Source organism: Polypterus senegalus, chromosome 3 (assembly GCF_016835505.1).
Source record: "Polypterus senegalus isolate Bchr_013 chromosome 3, ASM1683550v1, whole genome shotgun sequence".
In the NCBI taxonomy this organism is placed as follows: Eukaryota; Metazoa; Chordata; class Cladistia; order Polypteriformes; family Polypteridae; genus Polypterus; species Polypterus senegalus.
The window spans coordinates 65,901,097-65,915,931 of record NC_053156.1 but is presented as its reverse complement, the minus strand read 5'-3'; the positions used below and the strand labels follow the sequence as shown (position 1 = coordinate 65,915,931).

The following is a 14,835-nucleotide window of genomic DNA, read 5'->3' as shown; positions in this document are numbered from 1 at the left end:
TTGTGGGTCGGTGGGGGGTGTACTTCGAAGACCTCCTCAATCCCACTAATATGCCTTCCAATGAGGAAGCAGAGCCTGGATAAGATACGCCCGGAGTTCCTCAAGGCTCTGAATGTTGTAGGACTGTCTTGGTTGACACGTCTCTGCAACATCGCATGGACATCGGGGACAGTGCCTCTGGATTGGCAGACCAGGGTGGTGGTCCCCTTCTTTAAAAAGGGGGGCCGGAGGGTGTGTTCCAACTAAAGAGGGATCACACTCCTCAGCTTCCCTGGAAAAGTCTATTCGGGGGTTCTGGAGAGGAGGGTCTGTTGGATAGTCGAATCTCGGATTCAGGAGGAACAGTGTGGTTTTCGTCTTGGTCGCGGAACAGTGAAAAAGCTCTACACCCTTAGCAGAATCCTACAGGGTGCATGGGAGTTTGCCCAACCAGTCTACATGTGTTTTGTGGACTTGGAAAAGGCATTCGACTGTTTCCCTCGGGGAACCCTGTGGGGGTGCTCCGGGAGTATGGGGTACCGGACCCCCTGATAAGAGCTGTTCAGTCGCCGTACAACCGGTGTCAGAGCTTGGTCCGCATTGCCGGCAGTAAGTTGAGCCCATTTCCAGTGAGAGGTGGACTCTGCCAGGTCTGCCCTTTGTCACCGATTCTGTTCATAACTTTTATGGACAGAATTTCTAGGCGCAGCCAGGGTGTTGAAGGGGTCCGGTTTGGTGGATTCAGGATTGGGTCACTGCTTTTTGCAGATGATGTTGTCCTGTTTGCTTCATCAGGCTGTGATCTTCAGCTCTCTCTGGATCGGTTCGCAGCCGTGTGTGAAGCGGCTGGGATGAAAATCAGCACCTCCAAATACGAGACAATGGTCCTCAGCCGGAAAAGGGTGGAGTGCCCTCTCAGGGTTGGGGGAGAGATCCTGCCCCAAGTGGAGGAGTTCAAGTATCTTGTGGTCTTGTTCACGAGTGAGGGAAGAATAAAGTGTGAGATCGACAGGCAAATCGGTGCAGCATCCGCAGTGATGCGGGCTCTGCATCAGTCTGTCGTGGTGAAAAAAGAGTTGAGCCGTAAGGCGAAGGTCTCAATTTACCAGTCGATCTACGTTCCTACCCTCACCTATGGTCATGAGCTATGGGTAGTGACCAAAAGAATGAGATCGCGAATACAAGCGGCTGAAATGAGTTTTCTCCACAGGGTGTCTGGGCTTTCTCTTAAAGATAGGGTGAGAAGCTCAGTTATCCGGGAGGGGCTCAGAGTAGAGCCGCTGCTCTTCCGCATCGAGAGGAGTCAGATGAGGTGGCTTGGGCATCTGATCAGGATGCCTTCTGGACGCCTCCCTGGTGAGGTGTTCTGGGCACGTCCAACCGGGAGGAGGCCCCCGGGAAGACCCAGGACACGCTGGAGGCACTATGTCTCCCGGCTGGCCTGGGAATGCCTTGGGATTCTCCTGGAAGAGCTGGAAGAAGTGGCCGGGGAGAGGGAAGTCTGGGCCTCTCTGCTTAAGCTGCTGCCCCCACGACCCGACCCAGGATAAGCGGAAGAGGATGGATGGATGAACATGGCTAGTATATATAGATGCAGTGCTCTAAATAGGTATTTGTCCTCTTCCTTATATCCTCTTTTTTAATATTTGTCAAAACGAATGACTTCATGGTTTTATCAAAGGAAGACACTCCTTTTTTAATATTCGCACCCTCTTTAATATATTGTACTCCAAACATCATAGTATTCTCCCTGAAGTGGTCATTTCATTGGATGCTGAAAAGGCATTTGACAGAGTGGAGTGGGAGTACCTCATTGCAGTCCTGAAGAAATTTGGCTTTGGCGATAGATTTATTTCTTGGATTCGTCTCTTGTATACTTCCCCCCTAGCTTCTGTTTGTACCAATAACATAAAATCTGACTTTTTTCCTCTATCGCGTGGCACACGTCAAGGCTGTCCTCTCTCCCCCTTACTTTTTGCTTTAGCTATAGAGCCACTTTCGATAGCTCTCAGGACTTCCTCTTTGTTCCAAGGCGTGACTCGTGGAAATATAGAACACAGGGTAGCCTTGTATGCAGATGATTTACTTCTGTATCTCACAAACCCGACTAATTCCCTAGCACATGTTATGGAAATACTAAAAGATTTTGGTTTCTTCTCTGAATATAGACTTAACATTCAAAAGAGTGAATGCTTGCCTATAAACAAAGCTGCGCAGCGGCTCAGACAGACTGACCTTCCCTTCCACCTGAGTTATACTGGTTTCAAGTATCTGGGAGTGAATGTGACTAGCTCACCTAAGGCTCTACGGGCTGCTAATTTCACTCCTCTACTGTCTCATGTAAGGTCAGCTTTTCAAAGATGGGCTAATTTGCCGGTATCTCTATTGGGCAGGGTTAATGTAGTTAAAATGAATGTTTTACCCAAATTTTTATACCTTTTCCAGTGCATTCCTTTGTTCTTACCCAAATCTTTTTTTAAATCTATTGATCAAATGATCTCCTCATTCATATGGAGAGGTAAGTCTCCCAAAATTCGCAATCCATTATTACAAAAGTGCCGACTCAGTGGAGGTCTGTCTTTACCCAATTTGATGTTTTATTATTGGGCAGCTAACATCCAAAAATACATTTATTGGCTAAAAGATCCTCAGGCATTTTGGTGTCAGCTAGAAGCTCAATCATGTTTTTCAACCTCTCTCCCCGCTTTATTATTTTCATCCCTCCCTGTATCCCTTACTCAATATACAGATAACCCTGTTGTACTTCACTCTCTTAAGATATGGCATCAATTTCGACGCCACTTCAAATCTGTTTCTGCTTCAGCTTTGGCCCCACTATGTAATAATCACCTTTTTCCCCCTTCCCTTTTAGACTCTGCGTTTAATTTATGGGATAAAAAGGGCATTACGTTTTTCCGATCTTTATAAGGATAATATCTTTCTTAACTTTACGGATATGTCGTCCCTATATGGTTTGCCTTCATTTCATTTATTTCGTTATTTTCAGGTTAGACACTGTGCTTCCACTATTTTTTCTGAGTTTCCCATTCACCCACCTAAACAGTCTTGGGAAGACTTATTCGAACTTTCTTCACATAAGAAATCTCTTACCTCGCAAATATATAATACTGTTCTTTCAATGGACAGTTGCTCTGACAGTAAAACTATTTCAAATTGGGAAGAGGAGTTGGGTCTGGACTTCAGAGAGGGCTACTGGGATAGTGTAGTTAAGGGGATTTGTACTTCCTCATCTTGTGCAAGGCTTTCTCTTATTCAGTTTAAAGTAGTACACAGGCTACATTGGTCAAAGTCTAAACTATCTAAAATTTATCCCAATGTTCCTGACCTATGTGACCGATGCAACTCCTCTCCCTGCAATTTAAGCCTTAAGGATCTTATGTTCTTTTTAAAACTTGAAAAAAATCAAGTTTAGTCTGAGAGGGAGGGCTGATGGGTTTTTGAAGGTCTGGCAACCTTTTGTTTCTTATTTTAGATCCTTGGAAACAATTGCACCTGATTGAACTTTATTTATTTATTTCCTATTTTATTACTATTATTTATTTATTTTTTTTTAATTGTTAGTTATTTATTTTCTTATTTTTTGTAACATCCTGTGTATTAGCGTTTTTTTTTTTTTTTTAATTGCTTTCTTGTTGTTTAATTATTTAATTAATCATTATCTATTTTATCTATTTATCTTTTTTGTGGGCCTATGGGTGGGATATGGGGTTTAGGCATTATAGGTTTATTGTTCGTATCTGATAGTCAACACTAAAATGTTTATCGATACCTTTGGCATTTTTATGTATTTGAAGAGATGTGTATTTATGTTGCTGTTAAATGGAAAACTGATAAATAAAAGGGAAAAAAAAAAAAAAAACACGAATGACTTCATATAATTAGACAAAATCTAATATTAGATAAAGTGAACCAGGGTAAACATATGGCAACACTTCTAAAACTATTAAAGTACTAAAATCATCCAATACCTGTATTATCAGTGAGAAAAATTGCCTCTTTAGTTACTCTACTTAAACATCCATTCATCCATTTTCCAACCCGCTATATCCTAACACAGGGTCACGGGGGTCTACTAGAACCAGTCCCAGCAACCATTGGGTGCAAGGCAGGAACAAATCCCGGGCAGCCCACCACAGTACTTAAACAGTGGACCAAAATTAATTGACAAGCCTACTTACTATTTAGGAAAAGGTTACAAAGCCATTTTTAAGGCACAGTGAGAGAACATTATCTTCAAATGAACAACATTTGGAACAGAGATGAACCATTCCTATGAAATTACACTCAGTGGCAATGTAGGTTAAAAAGAAATGCATGGAAAGCAAAAAATAATATAAAAAAAATCAAAATTACAATAACATTATCACATAATAGCCTGTTAAAAATAAGTCTGGTATTTTTAAAAATGCAGAGGAGGGCTGAATGTAGAAATGTAGGGAGTTTCACTTCTAAAGCTGAACTCACAGAATGGTAGAGATAAATACTATTGAAAAGCATAAAGAAAATGTTTAAACCCTTTGCAGTTGCTTCAACTACATATCAGAACTCCCACACTCCCACCATGCTAGAATCACAGCACAGATTGAAATTTGTCTTTTAGAAACCACTAGCCAGTAATGTACAACTCTCATTCAAGACTATAGTGAACACTTAAAATTAGTTATCTGGTATTACTAAATTGGCCATCTTAAAGTAGATAGTATGCTTCATCAGATCAACATAGTTGAACTTTAGAGGTCTGCTTTAGCAAATCACTCCTACAACACTGGACTAATGTCATTAAGAGGACACCTGAGCCCAGATTCTCAATAGCAATTCCTCAGTGTGTTCCACACACTTAGGGTAAAAAGTTTATTTATCACAATTCAATCCCTGAATGGCAAACATTAAAAAAATAAATAACCATTCAGAGGACTACTCTAGGCTAAAGATCACTCTAAAAATAACACAATAATCTTGCAAAACTTTTTTACATTGCAAGTCTTGAATTTCATGTTTGTGATGAGATTCGGATGCCTGTGGGTTAGTCTATTTCACTGGGCAAACTTTGTCTCACTGAATGTATGTATTTTAACTCCCAGAGATTCCAGGGCCACGATGGAGAATAGAAACTGCTTTCAAGCAGTCATTTCAGTACAGTCTTTTAACCTACAGCAAGGTATAGTACCTACAAACTGTACTTAATGAGAATGCAACTTTTAAATTCTAAACTATTTCTCCGTGCTCTGGTGACCTCTCAGAGGAGGAAACAATTTTAATGTTTTAAAGTTCTCAGATATTTTTAGGAACTGTTCCACCAACATAGGACAAAATTGTAATGCTTGGAGATTTAAATATTCACTAGCCAACCCGCGGCGTACCATACTCCGCATAATCAGGCCAGTTTTTTAATGATTTTTAAAATCAACATTTGAAAAATCTGTAATGTAATAAATCAGCAAGAAAAGCAACATTGTAACAATGCACGGAACGAACCAACACACAATCGTCCGTGACTGAAAACTGGAGGATCGCCATCGCTCATGTGCTCACCTCCAACACGTCACTTAAGTCGTTGTCGTCTTCGCACAGTCCAGATGCACCTGTGACTCACATAGACTTTCCGTGTTCCTGCAGGAGCATCTAAGAAGACGCATGTTTGTCGCGGATGTGAATTGCTGTGTGTAGCGTGTAAAACAGTTTGCTATGGTGCACACGGTCGTGCGTCGTAACCGAAATCTCGGTTTTTAAAGACTACTTCATTGTGTTTTAACCTCAGTTGTAAAGGATTGTTTTAAGGATCCCATGGGATACCCCTCGCAAACCGTTTTACAAGCTGCATATGGCGATTCACCTCCGGCATGGCTCCTTCCTGCGTGCACCATAGGTGTCTTATTTGGCGGCTTAGTGAATCCACGCCCCTTCCGCCGTGCTTTCCATAGGTGTCTTGCCTTAGTGAAATATACATATAGATAATGTTGATCCGATAAGCCTTTATCTTAGAAAGTTCTTAATTTTAATTGATTCTTTTACTTTAACTCAGTCAATCACAGTACTGTACTTAATTTTTTATATTCTGGTAATTTTTCCAAGCCAAACAACTGTACTTAAAAGGGCTCCACTTGTAACACATAAGATAATTCTGTACTACTACCAGACATTTCATTTATCTGCACGTTATACTGGATAATTTTAATGACACAGAATTTTTTTACTTTATGGAAATAGGCTCACCTTAAACCAACTAACTACATAGATAGATGGCAATCAATTTAGACGTCTAAAAGAAGTTTTTTCTTGTTATAGGTGGCAGTACATTAGATTTTTTTATCTGGTGTAGTGCTATTATCTTTTAACCATGCAGTACTGGAATCCTAATTGAAGAAGCCTAGACCTAGAATCTTCTTGTAACTTTAGATCTGTTTCTAAGCTGCTATTTTTGTCCAAAACATTTAAGAAGGGTTTTGTTATCAAGTGGCATTCTCATGACATTCTTGATGTTTACCCGTCAGGGCTTTACCAACCACAGAGCACAGAATTAGCTCTTTTAAAAGTAACCATTGATTTGTTTTTAACATCTGATTCCAAATTTTTTTCTGTTTTAATTATTTTAAATATGAGTGCTGCATGTGATACTATGGACCATAATGTGCTCTTAAAACATCTTAATATTGTGCTGGAATGAGGGGCACAGCACTCCAGTGGTCTGATTCTTTATCTGTCAAATAGGGTCAATATGGTGGAGCTACATCAAGGATAGCACATTTCTCTTGAAATTCCACAAGGGTTAATTTTGGGCCACTTCCTTTTTTGTCTATATATGCTATCTCTTAGCTCCATCATAAAAGTATGGCCTCTCATGCCATTGCTATGACGATGATACTCAGCATTTCAGGCCTGTGAAATCTATTACCAATAATAGTCATCAGCCAGTCTATGATTACATGAGAGACATCAAAGCCTAGTTAGAATAAACAAAGACAAAACCGAAGTTATTTTTTTGAAACTGTGAATTCCATGGTAGAAAGTAGTTGGTTTCAGTTCACTTGCTTCTTACTGTAAAACTGATTCTTGTGGTAAACTTAGGTCACAAATTCTTGTGGGAAAATAAGGTTAACAGGTGGTTGTGTTTGAGCCACTTTAAAATTTGGCAAACAAATTAATTTTATTATCAGCACTTCATTCTATCAGTTAAGAATGATCTCTAATTTGAAGTCTCCTGTGGACTCCTGCTCATTATTTTATATCAACCGGGCTAGATTACTATAATACACTTTATACCAGGGTTAGGCAGACCTTGCTATGCAGACTCCAACTGGTCCAAAATGCTGCAGCTTGTCTTTTAACTGGGACCAAAAAGTATGAGAACATTGCACCAGTTTTGCCTGCTCTCCACTGGCTACAGTTAAATACAGAATTGATTTTCAAATTTTATTATTTGTTTGTAAGGCACTGAATGATCTTGCTCCACCACACATCTTACACCTCTCATTACTGTTTATATTCCCACCCTGCCAAGGTCATGGAGATCCTCCGACAAACTGCATTTAGTTGTCCTATGGATGAAAGATAAAATTAAGGGTGACCAATCCTTTTCTGCAGCTGGCCTCAAGTTGTGGAACAGGCATCCACTGTACATTAGGTCTTCTAGTTTAGAGTGTTTCAAGCAAAGCCTGAAGAACGTTTTTACTCAAAAGCTATTGGTGGTTCTTGGGTTGGTTTTATAATTCATTTATAATAGATGATTTTATTGTGAAGCAGTTTGGTCAGATTTTAAAGATTTAAATTTGCGCTACAGAAATAAAAGTGACTTTTTTTACCAGCATGAAAAATATATATGGCACAATATACACAGAACGAAGTGATGAGGCCCAGAAGGTCTGATTGACTCTTGGATTCAGAAAGGCTTTCTTCTAGAGGGAATACATACTATACGCGATAGTAGGTAGGTACAGGTGGATTATGGTTTGACATAAGTATAGAAGAAGTGCACTTTGTACATGTGATCTGAACTCAAAGGTCGTTCTGTCCAACAGTTTTGAACACTTTACAAAGTTAAATGATGACTTTTGACATCACCAGTGCATGACGCAGAGATAAAGAGATGAAAAAATGTCACCTGTAAATGTATCAACAGAAAGACAGAAAATTCTAGCAGGGGACAGATTAGAATTAGAGAATTTTGTGCTCAACAGACAAGCCAGCAGACATTATTAGTAATGAGTTAGGCTCCTGGCTACTGAGTTGGATACAGATGTTATAATTCACTCTAACATAAAGACATAGTATGAGTAGGTCACCAATTCTGAATGATAACTGGACTAGCAAGTAACATAGCCATGGAGAAGACTACCCTCTTAGCTCTGAGCTTAAGACTGAACAGATCAAAATGTTTAGTTTGAGGCTTCAAGTTGGCAAACAACAGAGGAATTTACTAAACTAAAGAATTTGCATTACTTTTAGAAAAGCAGGCTCTGTATTCCCAGGATAGATTGAACCTATAATAAGGAACCCCATGGTCTCATAGAGAAGTATGCATAGGTTAGTGGAGTACTTTTTAAACTAGGGGGAGGAGGAGGTGATGCCAGGCTTAAAAATTCAAATAATTTAAAAGCAGATATTAATGAATATTTACAAAAATTAAGGCCTGGTGCTGGATTTAAAATAACCAAAATTGAATATTTTACATCGAAATACAGAAATATGGCACCGCTTCATGGATTCAGAATTCAAGAGTTTATGCCAACACCCAGTCACTGCCCTACTGGGCAACACATTATTGCATTGTCTATATGAGGTTTTCTCCAAAATTATCAGAGACTTGTTGGTTAAGGTAACAGGTGGTACCAAATTGGCCCCTGTACAAGTATGAATGTGTGTGAATGGATTCTATACTGCACTGATGCCCTGACCACCACGGTTTCTACCAGACCCATTGACAGTTCTTGTCATCTCACTAAATGTTGTGTAGGCTCTAAATATTACTGCAATAAACTGGATTAGGAAGGCTCAGAAATGGATAGATGAATAATACGTACTTGGTCGATTTCATTTTTACCAAAAGGCATATTTGGGTAACCCAATAATAGTGAAACACAGTATGAAAAAAAATTAATAGATGTATTGAATAATATTTTTTTTACCTATAGTATGTAAAAGGTTCAATAAGTATTGAATTTTTCAAAACATATTATTTTCTCTTTAGGTTCATTACAGTTAATTCTATTTACATTTAATTCTATTTAAATACCAGAAAAGGAACATGTTTGTAATAAAGTATTGAAGTACAAAGATTAAGAAACTCAAAAAAAAAAAATACAGAAGGTCAGAGGAAATTCACAAGACGAAACAGTAAAAAAGTAAAATGAACTGGATTTGTTTTGGACATAGTATAAAAATGTTGTATATGCAAAATTATCTCCATTATCACCTCCACCAAATGTACTAAATATTCATGACCTCAGTAGATGGAATGCAACAGTGTACCTTGCAAATGCAGAGAAAAGCCAAAACAAGCATATCCCTGGAAAAATGCAGGCCCTGCTGTAAAAGATTAAGTGAATTAAACCCCTTCTGTTTTGAAAAGAGTAAGCTAAGTGCAGACCTAATCCAAAAATCCCAAATGTATTGAAAACATTAATTCAGCAGAACAGTTTTAGCAAAACAGTGACTTCCAACAGGAAACTATGGGAAGTAATGTATATTTAAGACAGATACCAGAAAATAGGTTTTCAATCAAGGGGTCATGAGAATTTAGAACAAATTATTGTACTGCAAATCTGCAGTAAAAGCTAAGACAGCTGAGAAAATTACTGGATGTGATACAGACAGTACAGCTGATAGGTAAGCAAATGACCTCAAAGTGTTATTGGTAATCTAGCTACTGATTTAGAGATTTGTAGCTAATATAGATAGGTTTGACTATTTTTGAATATTGACCTGGGGAACAAGTGGGAGCAAGTTTTGTTATTTAAAAAAAAATTTAACATTCCAAACAAAATTAAATTCCTCCCAACACAGCCACCGCCCACCTGTGAAAATGCTGATGACATCGACGTTTCTAGTTGTCCTGCCAGCTTCTCAGCCACCTCAGTCCATATCTACAAAATGAAACACAGATTTATTATAAAAATCAGAAAATACTAAAATGCTTCTTTACAGACTAACTACACAGTCCATGGTTCAAGTGCTTACTTGTATTGGGACTACCTTCTTCTTTTCCTCTAGATGTCTGCTGTATAACCTCTTTGAAACATGCCTGCTGACACTGCTTTTCAGGAACTCAACAAATTCAGTGATCTAAAAAGACATATTTCATTATCAATATTACAAATAAGTCTTACATTACAAGGCTTTAGATTGGTTAGAAGCCAAATATAAGCCATGCAATTAGGTATATTACTTCAAAAGAGCATGCTTTACTATATTTGGCTTCTAGCACTGTCCATGATTAGTGTTCATATCTGGTTCCATAAACCAATGATTTGCTACTCGTAACAAATAAAAGCAAGCAGCATTGAAAACACCAAAGGTCATTTATAAGTTTATGTCAGGCTAAAAAAGAAATGGACATGAAAATTAACACTAAGTAACTTTTTTGAAAGATCTACTAATTCAACTATTCCACAGCATACTGTAAAAAAAGCTATCAAAATAAAATTAGGTTCAGTTTAGGCCATAGGAGCCAAGAACACATTTACATGGAGGACAGGGCAGAATGCTTTTTGTACATTTCCTACAAAGATAGAAGCAATTATTTCAGCCAGCTCCCACCACACAAAGAAACAGAATGCCTCTACCACCCCCAACCTACCCCTACTTCCATAACCTGCACCATACTGCACTTGTGATAACTAGAACGGACTACAATACTGTTTTGGGAGAAAGTATTAATTTAATAAAAAGCAAAACAAAGCAACTTGTAGACATTATAAAAAGAGTACGCTTCTTCCATATTCCTAATAGTGTAATAAAAACAGATAACAGAGGGCTTTAAAAGTTTTATTTTATAATTTGCTATTATTAATGGATTTATATTATGACACTGCTGTCCTTTGTAATAAAACTGTATGAAATCATGTATGTCCTTTATATTTACTACTAAAAAAAAAAAGCCACCATATCGTGGTGGAGGGTTTTGCATGCCCCAATGATCCTAGGAGCACCAAGGCAAACTGGTCCTAGGTGAGGGATGAGAAAAAGAGTGGTTCAACCAAACCTCCTATGAAGGACATAAACCTTGGATGACATTTTCCCTCGCCCGGACACGGGTCACTGGGGTCCCCCTTCTAGAGCCAGGCCTTGAGGTGGAGCTCGATGGCGAGCGCCTGGTGGCCGGGCCTGCACCCATGGGGCTCGGCCGGGCACAGTCCGAAGAGACAACGTGGGTCCCCATTCCCATGGGCTCACCACCTGTAGGAGGGGCCAAGGAGGTCGGGTGCAGCGTGAGCTGGATGGTGGCTGAAGGCGGGGACCTTGGCGGTCCAATCCTCGGCTACAGAAGCTGGCTCTTGGGACGTGGAATGTCACCTCTCAGAAAAGGAAGGAGCCTGAGCTGGTGCACGAGGTCAAGAGGTTCTGGCTAGATATAGTTGGTCTCACCTCGACGCATAGCTTGGACTTTGGAACCAATCTCCTTGAGAGGGGCTTGACTCTCTACCACTCTGGAGTTGCCCCCGGTGAGAGGCACCGAGCGGGTGTGGGCATACTTATTGCCCTCCGACTTGGAGCATGTTCATTGGGGTTTACCCCGGTGGATGAGAGGGTAGCCTCCCTCCACCAAGGGTGGGGGGACGGGTCCTAACTGTTGTTTATGAGTATGTGCCGAACAGCAGTTTGGAGTACCCACCCTTTTTTGGAGTCCCTGGAGGTGGTGCAAGAGGGCATACCTTCTGGGGACTCCTTCGTACTGCTGGGAGACTTCAATGCTCACGTGGGCAATGACAGTGAGACCTGGAAGGGCGTGATTGGGAGGAATGCCGCCCACCCCCCCCATCTGAACCCGAGTGGTGTTTTGTTATTGGACTTCTGTGCTCGTCACGGATGGTCCATAACGAACACCATGTTCAAGCATAGGGGTGTTCATATGTGCACTTGGCATCAGGACACCCTAGGCCTCAGTTCGATGATCGACTTTGTGGTCGTGTCGTCAGACTTGCGGCCACATGTCTTGGACACTCAGGTGAAGAGAGGAGCGGAGCTGTCAACTGATCACCACCTCCGAGCGAGTAGGTGGCGAGTAGGCTTTGATGGTGGGGGAGGATGCCGGTCAGGCCTGGTAAGCACAAACGTGTTGTGAGGGTCTGCTGGGAATGTCTGGCAGAGTCCCATGTCAGAAGTAGCTGCAACACCCACCTCCGGCAAAAATTCGACCACGTCCTGAGGGAGGCAGGGGACATCGAGTCCGAATGGGCCATGTTTCATGCCTCTATTGTTAAGGCGGTTGAGCGGAGCTGTGGCCGTAAGGTGGTCGGTGCCTGTTGTGGTGGCAATCCCCAAACCCGTTGGTGGACACCGGCGGTGAGAGATGCCATCAAGCTAAAGGAGTCCTACTGGACCCTTTTGTCCTGTGGGACTCTGGAGGCAGCTAATAGGTACCGGCAGGCCAAACGGAATGCGGCTTTGGTGGTTGCCGAGGCAAAAACTTGGGTGTGGGAGGAGTTTGGGGATGCCATGGAGAATGACTTTTGGACGGCTTTGAGGAGATTCTGGTCCACTATTCGGCATCTCAGGGTTGGGAGGGAGATCCTGTCCCAAGTGGAGGAGTTCAACTATCTTGGGGTCTTGTTCACGAGTGAGGGAAGAATGGAGCTCGACAGGCGGATCGGTTCGGCATCCGCAGTGATTCGGACTCTGCATTGGTCTGTCTTGGTGAAAAAGGAGCTGAGCCGTAAGGTAAAGCTCTCAATTTACCAGTCGATCTACGTTTCTACCCTCATCTATGGTCATGAGCTATGGGTAGTGACCGAAAGAACGAGATCGCGAATACAAGCGGCTGAAATGAGTTTCCTCCGTAGGGTGTCTGGGCTTTCCTTTAAAGATAGGGTGAGAAGCTCAGTCATCCGGGAGAGGCTCAGAGTAGAGCCGCTGCTCCTCCGCATCGAGAGGAGTCAGAAGAGGTGGCTCGGGCATCTGATTAGGATGCTTCCTGGACGCATTCCTGGCGAGGTGTGGCGGGCACGTCCAACCAGGAGGAAGCCCCGGGGAAGACCCAGGACACGCTGGAGGGACTATGTCTTCCGGCTGGCCTGGGAACGCCTCGGGATTCCCCCGGAACAGCTGGAAGAAGTGGCCGGGGAGAGGGAAGTCTGGGCATCTCTGCTCAAGCTGCTGCCCCTGCGATCTGACCCCGGATAAGCGGAAGATGATGGATGGATGGATGCATGGAGTATTTTATAACTCTCGACAAAATATTTGTAAAATATTACAGCTGAGAAAACAAACAAATAACCCTAACCATCATAACACTCCCACCTCTGAATTTCACAATATGCACCATGTCAAATGTAAAGCTAAACCATCACTCATTTAATGCCATTAAAATAATGGAACACAAGTACTTGAAGTAAACTAACTGAAATCTTAATCCAAACATTCCATCAAAACAGCATACTTACCAAAAAATAAAAAAGTCAAGAATCTCAGCACTGTTCCTATTTCTCTATCACTTTCATTATGAGACCTACCTGCTCCAGGCTGCGGGTAGGAAGTTTCTCCTGGATTACGCTAGTGTCAATTTCTTTCCGATCTCTCTGTTGCTTTAAAGCTGCCAGCAGAGCCCTCCTTTCCTGCAGAGTCCACGTGGACCAGACTGGTTTGTTGTTAGGTTTTGCCTGAATGCCAGAGAAGCGATTTGGTGCAACACGCCGGCGTGGTGGGGGTTTCATCGTTTTAACCAAGGAATTAAACACCTAGGTATAAAGGTAAAAAATGAAAATTAAAGATTTGCTAAAGAGTATTGCACTGTTAATCACCCAAACAAACACTGGCAAGGACAGAATATGAGGATAGTCAGATGCAAGTGAAACTACCCATCTGTACCAGTCACTATCACTATTTGAACAACCCAACACAAAATGCAACTGTACTGGCAAGTATGTCCTTACCCATATTATACACTGTTAGATTTTTCCTACTGTCCACATTCAAATATTGTTCTTGTTAATGTGGTGGGCATCCAGGTTATATGCTCAACTAAAGAGTGTCAGTATTTTGATCTTCAAATTTTTCTGAAAGAAAACATACATTCATTCATCAATCTTTTAACCAATCTATCCTACTCAATGTCATGGGAATCTGGTATCTATCCCAACAGCCCTTTGGTGCAAAATGGATGCCAAACTTGAGAGGACACCAGTCTACTACATGACACGCTCACTCTTAAACAGTGGGTTAAATTAGAGTTGTCAGTTTAAATTTATTAATTGTTCTCCTCCAGCATTAATTACTTCTCCACTTCACTTTAGCTCTTCATAAATGTTTTACTAATTTGAATTTGGTGTACAGTTTTCAATATTTAAATCATTCTGCCATTTTTATTTTAATTTCCAACCTCAAAAACCTCAGTTGAAAATTAATAGATATTCCTACCTCATGGCTACTCATTCCAATGTAAATATTGGCATCATTTAAAATGGGATCTCCTGTGAAAGTTGTGTATTCTAAAATAGGTGGCACCTAAATACTACTCTTTTAGGCAATATACAGTTCTACTGTATGAACAACATGCACACAATAGAAAACATAATTCATGCCATTCTCCCTGTATGATCCTGCAAACCATTAAGGGTTTCATTAGAGACTTTATAAAAGCAGTTGCATCATACTTGGCTCATATTAAGAAAGACAAAAATACCG

At 41.0% G+C, this 14,835-nt stretch overlaps 1 protein-coding gene across 1 annotated transcript in view; it reads right to left on the bottom strand.

Annotated features, from left to right (window-relative positions):
• The window catches only part of snapc2 (small nuclear RNA activating complex, polypeptide 2), a 44,137-nt gene that overhangs the window by 21,787 nt on the left and 7,515 nt on the right, over nt 1-14,835 (bottom strand). The window contains exons 2-4 of the mRNA XM_039747389.1: nt 13,665-13,889; nt 10,174-10,278; nt 10,011-10,079 (exon numbers count right to left, since the gene is read on the bottom strand). Coding sequence (XP_039603323.1) covers nt 10,011-10,079; nt 10,174-10,278; nt 13,665-13,865 — 375 coding nt within the window. The 5' untranslated portion in view covers nt 13,866-13,889. The remainder of the gene's footprint in view (nt 1-10,010; nt 10,080-10,173; nt 10,279-13,664; nt 13,890-14,835) is intronic.